Source organism: Merops nubicus, unplaced genomic scaffold, assembly GCF_000691845.1.
Source record: "Merops nubicus isolate BGI_N331 unplaced genomic scaffold, ASM69184v1 scaffold26957, whole genome shotgun sequence".
NCBI classification, from domain to species: Eukaryota; Metazoa; Chordata; class Aves; order Coraciiformes; family Meropidae; genus Merops; species Merops nubicus.
In genome coordinates this window covers 23,915-31,733 of record NW_008620007.1, presented here as the reverse complement: position 1 = coordinate 31,733, position 7,819 = coordinate 23,915, and the positions used below count along the sequence as shown (strand labels likewise).

Below are 7,819 nucleotides of genomic sequence, written 5' to 3'. Positions count from 1 at the left end.
AATCTGTTTATTGCATATTGGTAATTAGAAAATTACATTAGCAAACATGATGTGTTATTGATTCCTAAAAGCTGACTTTCTCTTCTAGCGGCTCGTGCAGTGATGTTTAAGAAAAATTCTGTCTACTGCTGATGGATATTTTCAGGCCTCTTGCGTCTCCATGTGTAGAAGCCATCTAAATTTATTTGAGTTTAACCAAACCTAGTGGAAGTTCTGTTTGGAGAAAATGGTAGCTTACCTGATAAAAAGAGCCTTTACTGATCCCTCTTTGATCAGTTGACTTTAGGTGTAGTGGAAAACCTTGTTTGACAGCTGCCCTCCAGTTGTTGCCGTGTATTTGGCTGTGGAAAGGTTTTCTAAGCACTGCTCACATGCCAATTATAGAATTATGGAATGGGTTGAGCGTCTTTTCCTTTAATTGTCTATCGCTATAAACCCCAAAAATACTGTTCAGTACTATGTGCAACAAGACTAATTTTTCCTCTTGTTGTAAGCCAGCCCTAAAATCCTATCTGAAAGAGGATTGTGAGTTTTCTTGTTCATCTGAACTGACAGTGATGTTTATAGGATCTAAGGCTTAGCTGCAGGCTGTCTGACGTTCGAAAACAATTGCCTCTGGTCAGTACTGAATGCAGAAGCAGCTGGTTGGACAATGGCATTTCACCTACCATTCTAATGTGTACAAAATTGCCTTTAAACATGTCCAGTTTTAACCAGACAATGAAAAGATCCTGAAGTGATCAGGGCTTGCCATACTTTGTGTTTCTGAAGGAAGCCAATCTGCTCTTGTTTTTCTGAGTCTTAAATTCAGTCTTTACTAGCTGGTTATCTTTGATTATGACATCTCTGCAATACCTTTTTGCAACATTACTACAGTGCCTGTGGTAAAAGCAGTAGAATTTCACTCTCTTCTGCTAGTGGTTTAACTTTTTGAGTGCATCGTTACGTGAACAGGCAACGAGCCGAGGTACCAATAGATCCCTCGTTGCAGATCTGTTGAAAAGTGCCAAGGAAGAGGCCAGAAGGAGCAGATGTGAGTGTGGCTTAGGGCTGATGGAGAGTTTCCTTGTGTCCAATGCAGAGTCAAGGTCTGCTGTGGGTGTTGTGGAAGGATAAAACACTTCTCTTGCTTTTTCGCAAACAAATGTCATCCAAGTAGTAAACAGTTGTTTGGAAATTGCTGCTGGGAGAGACCTCCGCAGCATTTTTGGTGTTCTGGCTGTTTTTAAGGTATGCTTATTTGCTCCCCATGCCTCGATTTTCTAAATGGTGTCAAGTAACAGTGATAAGCTGAGCAATTTGAGTTGAACTGATTAATAATGTCTTGTAATTAAGAAAGCTTTTACTTCTTTTTGAAGAGCCAAATCTAGCATGTCAGATTTGTTGCTATAACTTGTTATCAATCAGCTTGAATCAAATAACAGAAAGTTCTTAGTTATCGCCTCACCTTGTCCTTTGTTTTCGCTTACATATGCTGATGTGCTCTGGCCTTTAATTAAACAACTTGACTTAGATTTGAGTGCCAAGCATGGATGTGTTTTTGGCAAATTGTCCGAATACGTAGCTAACTACTCCACAAATTAGACTCAGCAGTCTAATTTAAAGATGCATTTTGATCTGCCTGACAGTTTTACTTGCCTAGTATGTGTTTTGTGAGCTGGATCTACCACTGGAGTAGTACACCACAGAAATAACTTTTATCATTTTTTTCTCAGCTCTCAGAGAGCTTTCCTCTTTGAGGTCACCTTCAGTTGAAATATAGAAATTATTTGCTAAAATATTTTATCACTTATAGAATAAGTTTATGAATCACTGTTGCAGATGTGTCCCGTACGTAGAATAAACTGTCAGTTTAGTTTTTTGGTGGTAGCTTCTTTTGATAATAGAAAATGCTAGTTTTTCTTCTAGGTTAAATTTTACCGGCTTCTTGTGTTTTACTGGTTCTCTTTTTGTGTACAGGAGCACTAGCTTTCTCACCTGGAGAAGCTGAAAGGGTGATGGATCATAAACCGCATCTTGATTTCTCCTAAACTGATAACCAGAGATCTTTAATTTGGTGGAGTGCTTTTTAGACTTTCGATATTCTTTCTCTTTTCTGACAAAATGTATTTCCAAATCCCATCAGAATAAGACCTGAATTCACAACTGGAATGTATATGATGAATTTCCATATATGTTAAAATGGTAATGGTTAAAAAAATTACAGGGTTCTTTTACAGCTTCTCTCACTTGTTTTTTTAATTCCAGGAAACCCTGCAAAGGATTGTCTCTACTCTAGCCAACAAAAATGATGAAATTCACAACTTCATTGACATGCTGAACCATACAATAAAAAATCTTCAGGTATGTATCTGAAGGCTCATAAGTTGAGGCTGGTTGGGGAGAAGCTTTTAAGTTTTGTCAATCTCGAACTGTCTGGATAGTGTAAAAGGGGTGGGCTATAAGAATCAATTTGGAAGTATATCTTCATGTTGGAGCGAGATAGAAAAACATTTTATTTTTTGAGTCTGTCTCTGGTTGAAAGGTATGGTGGTTTTACTCTTCATGCAAAAAAAGTTTGACGACACTTTTGAAAAAATCCTAGTTTGAAAAACTAGGATTTGATTTGTGTGGAAGAAAGGATTTGGATTTTGATATGATTCAAAATTCCTGTAACTCGTAAGTAGTCTCATCCTTTTTAGCCTTCAGGTCTGCTTGGGAGATTGAAAAATGAGACCAACCTGATACTGGAGAGAATTCTTTGCTCTTTCTCTTTTCGGTAGTTGCAAATTGTGGGACTTAATTTTTAGAGCATCTGCACTAGGATAAGGTTTAGCTTCCTTTTTCCTATGAATAAGCTGCAAGTTGTTTTGTGATAAAGCTGAGCCAAGTTAACTGTAGAAGTGGAAATCATGTAGTAGATCTTTATTTTGGGTTCTTTAGTGCAGCTTTTAGTATTAAATGAAATGATTTTATATGGAACTGGGTAACTACCTCCTTACAAAATGTGGCAATCTATGTATCGTTTGAGAGGGAAATCCAAGTCTTTGGGCATGGGACAAAGCTGCCAAGTAAGTTGGTTCTGTGCAAGGTTGACTGTTGTGTAATTTTCATGGACTTCAGTCTTCAGTGTCCTGATGCAAAGTGAAGGTGTCCATCATTCCTAATGTTTTGGGTTTTTTTTTTTTCCTTTTGTTAAGGTAGGAGCAGGGACAAGGTATTTAGTGGTCTTGGCAAAGTGTGTTTTTGTAAACAGCGTGACTTTCAGTCTAAAAGACTAGCCTGTGTTGTTTTCAGTACAAATTGCAGCAGTTTCCATTCTGTTTTCAGCTAAACTCTTCTAACGCAATCAGCGAGTTGGATGAAGAATTTGATGGTCTGTATTCTATATTGGATGAGATGAAGGGGAGTATGGCCAGCACCATTCAGCAAGAAGAGGCTCGTAAAATTCAAGCTCTGCAGGTAACTATACAGCTACATCTGTATGGGTTTGCACCTTTAAAACAGTTTTAAGCTGCCGTTTTACATCTCAATGGAAAATGAGATTTTTTTGGAACTGTTGTGAGAAATGCAGTAAGTGCAAGGTAAATGCTTTCTTTGATATATGTACTTTCTCTGGTCCCTTCTTCTAGAGTACTTTGTCTCTAGCACATTTGTTCTCAACATAGTTATGTAGAAAGCAAGTGGTATTGCCTGTGGAGCTTGCAGGTGGAGAGTGGCTGCGTAGGAGTGGGATTTTGATGTGCTTGCTACCTTCAGACTGATGAACAGCTTCTGGAGTGAAATTGTCTTCTTTCTCCAGTTTGGAATATGAGCATCTGAACAACTAGACATGCCAAAGTGATCTGCTTAGGCTTGAACTTAGAGTCAAGAATCATGCCAGGTATCCTAAAAGGCTGGTCTTCTGTTGACAGAACTGCCCATTCTCTGCTTGTTAGCATCAAGCAAATTGTATATGCACACTGGAAGACCCGTGGGAATTGCCTGGGAACAGGAACAGGGAACTGGTGCCTGCTACTAAACCTGCTATGTAAACTTTGCACCAGTTTGTAGCTGTGTAATTTCATGTGGGATAATCTTTCCAGTGAGTTTCAGATTAACAGAAACAAAAGTGTAACTTTCTGAAACAGGTATAAAGTCTATTTTTGCAGAATTGTATAGAAAGTTGGCTGTAGCTTTCAGAAAGTTTAGTTGCATGGGTTCACAGCACAGTTATATCTTTTAAACAGACGTTTCTTCATTTTTTTCCTTTAAATGATCTAAGTTGTAGCATTCTTCTGTCTAGTTCTCTTTGCTTATGCAAAGCAAGGAGAAAGATGTTTGTTCCTGAAAACCTTCACCTTCTCCTGTCTAGTCAGTTTAAAGTAGTTCTCGGAGTGTTTCCCTGAAACAAATTTCACCTCTAAGAGACCTATAAGTTCTTTTTTATGTTCATACGTAAAGACTGACTGTAAAATATTCCAAAACTTCTGAGTGCACAATTTAAGTTAAGCACTGAAAGTGTGCTTTTCCACCTCACGATTTAAAATTTCTCCCCATGCATCTGTTTTTAAGTCCTGACGTGTCTCAACAGGTGGAGGTTTGTCTGAGGGCATGTGGGATTTATGTTCTTAAAGAATAAGTGCTTCTCAATGAGCAGCTCACAGGATAAATTCAGCTGGAGCATGTATTCCACTATTCTACCCTCTAGTGAAGAAAAACTGGAGGGAAACCTCACAAGAAATCATTCTGGAAGTGAAAACTGTTTTGATAGTTACTCATCCAGCAGTTTGTTTTGGCCATTGAAATTTTCTGTTCACTATGTTAATTTTGTGATAGTTGACCTAATTTGATCAAGCTCAGGTGTGGCTGAACCAAGTTCTTCTGAAATCTCTTCAGTGTGGTACACCTGTATGGAGAGTTGCTGCCCAGCAACGGTGTTGAAGGGCTGAGCTGATACTTAGTCAGAAGAGGATGGAGACAAGTGGAATGTTACAGATCAGTGACACGGTTGTGCAGTGTCCTACTTGTCTTCCAGCTGAGGCTGTTCTCTAAATACAGGCCCAAAGGACATTGCCTTTGCTTGATGACAGACCAAGCTCCCCTCTAACTGAGGCGTTGCAAGAGTGCTTTTCCCAACACTCAGTCTACCAAACCAAGCTAAGGTGAAAACTGTTGCACTGATTGTATTCATCCAAGCCATTGTCTTTGAATGGAACTGAAAATTAATTTTGTATGAGGAAACCAAGAAACTTCAGAGAAGTCTAAACATCCTGTTTAAAGGAATGGACTTGCTTAATTAATGGTCTCTTAAAGTGCTTCTGCTGTAGTTAGTCTTCTGCAGTTGACTAGATGCTCTTGTTGTGAATAAGCTGTAACTTAAAATACTGAGGCTACAAAATGATGGAAAGGTGTTAGAGTTTAATATTTAGACTGATCACTCTCACATAATTTCCTTGGAAGTTATGGCTGAAAATCAGAAGCTTTCCTTAAACCTTTCCTTTGGAAATATAGTGCTTCATTTTGAGGCAGTGTATTTTAATGACCCTGAAGGGTTTTTTTTTTTTTAATTCCCATATGCAGGTGCATTGTGGTGAGATGCTAATGGAAGCATCTGTTTCCTGTGAAATTCCTGCAGAGCTGTTTGAATATGCCTCTGGCATTTGCATCTCTCTTTTGAGGTGTTTGCCTGGGACGTTTTGGGAGTGCCATTGTATATCTGAGTTTGTTAGCATTGGATACCCTGCAAAGAGGAGAGCAGCTCTATTAGATGAATGACAACTTGTATTAATGGCATGCTAGAAAAGTTACCTGGAAACTCTGTATAAACTTCTAGCTGTTTGACTATTTCCTTGCTGGTATTTTATCCCTTTAACAGCAAACGTGAAGGGCTTCTGGAAGCTTGCTCAGGTCAACTCGCCACACTTGCCAAAACCAGTTACACTTCTGAATTGTTGGAGACTGGTGTGTTCTCCACCTTGATGCAACGGCTGGTTGCTTTTGAGACAGTGTCTACTTTAAAGCAAGCTGTCTTTCCTCAGGGGTTTTAAGGAAAAATAATTACTTGCAGTTGACTTCTTCTGAGATACGGTGTTAAGTATCACATGAGTAGAAAAACAGCTGTAGGTTGAATGTTGATGCCAAAGCTGCTGGCAGGTTTAAAATGTGCATCTTGTTTAACCTACAGTGTACTTAGGATCCTGCAGTGTATTCAGAATTAATCTTTTTAGGGATATACCCATAGTATTTAATACTGGAAGTTCTCTGTGGACTGTTTTTTGTACTGGGAATGGTAGTTTATTCATAATAGAGTTTTGGATAATGCTGAAAGAAATTTCTGTCCTTCTTCCTCTGTTCCCCTTCCTGTACTATTCCCATTTGTTATACAGTAATACTGAATTTCAGGCTTATCTTGTGATAACTCTAGAGCTGGTTGGGATAAAATAATTGCCTTTCAAGGCAGCTGCTACCTTAAACAGTATCCTTTCACTGATGAAGTGCAGTTCTGTAAACAGAAATTGTAGTGCATGCAGATGTAAGCATTTAATTGCTTTTGAAATCCTCATCTTGGGAGAAACGGGCCTTAAAATGAAATCTAGCTTTTAGTCAGAATTGACTACCTGTCCAATTTTTTCCCTTTTAAATTTTTAGGGTGTGCCAAGTATCACTGCGTGCTTGTCAAGCACAGTGATGGTCTAATTAACACGGTGTGTCAGAGGTAATAGCCTTGATTAGTTAAGGTAGGAAGTTGTTACAAATGCATAGTAAAGCCGTGTAGTCCTAGTAGTTTCTGGTAGCTTATACACCACTTCTTAAATGTGAATATATTAAATTATTCTTACTTTCTGGTTTTGCTTCAGGATCAGCTTAGCCAGTGTAGTAATGCCCTAGAGAGTTCTGAAGAGCTGCTGGAACTTGCTGCGCAGTCGCTGGACATAAAGGACCCTGTGGAATTCTTAAAGGTAGAAAATATTGGACAGATGTTCTTTAGGCAGATTTTGGTATTTCTCTCAACTTGCAATAACCTTTGCGTTACTGTACTTGACCCTGCAAACTTACCAGGAATACTGAGAGTAAGGATAGAGAGGCATATGAAAATACAGTTAATGCTCTGTTGAAGAGGCCAATTCAAGCACTATATAGTCAAATTCTTATGCAATCTGTAATAAAGTAATTTGTTTTCTTATTTAGACAGAGGGAGGGAAAGGAATACCTTCTCCTGGACAACTGCCAGTGTTAAGCAAACTTGCACTGATGCTAGGTGAGCGAACCCAGAAAGTGAGGGTGAAATAGATCTCTGTAGAACTGAACCAACACCTAACAGATGTGTGATGGCCAGCCCTCAAAGACATGGCAAATGATTTGTCAGTTGCACAGTGCTGTTATGTGACACTTGAGAGAGTCTGTGTTTTAGCTGCAGCTACCTGTGCATGACAAGATGTTTGTTTTGCAGAACTTTGTGCAAGCTGTGGATCTTTAATTTGCAGTTCTGAACTCTATAGCTCTCCTGAAAGACCTTAGGAAGCTGAATTCAGGGCATCTCTTCCTCTGTTCCCCACAACCTTCTAATGCATTTATATGCTGTGTAGACAAGAGCCTGATTTGGGCATTATACAGGGATTCCTATACAAATTGTGTACTTCACCAGAGCAGACTGGTAAATAAGGCAACATGTATCCCAACTGGAAGAACATACTTACAAATTAGTAAGCCAGTTCTATGTATACACTGACTCGGTACACTAGGCTTGCTGTAGTAATCCACACGTTAGTGAGATCAGCCACGTGACATCCAAGACCAAATTACTTTTGCCTTTCTGCATTTTAATAGGAACAAGGACACAAATTATTTTGAAAGACTG

General features: G+C 38.9%; 1 protein-coding gene across 1 annotated transcript in view; it reads left to right on the top strand.

The window, feature by feature from the left end:
* The first annotated feature begins 629 nt into the window (after positions 1-629).
* The window catches only part of FSD1L (fibronectin type III and SPRY domain containing 1-like), a 27,312-nt gene continuing 20,122 nt past the window's right edge, over positions 630-7,819 (top strand). The window contains exons 1-4 of the mRNA XM_008943998.1: positions 630-644; positions 2,248-2,343; positions 3,310-3,441; positions 6,819-6,920. Coding sequence (XP_008942246.1) covers positions 630-644; positions 2,248-2,343; positions 3,310-3,441; positions 6,819-6,920 — 345 coding nt within the window. The remainder of the gene's footprint in view (positions 645-2,247; positions 2,344-3,309; positions 3,442-6,818; positions 6,921-7,819) is intronic.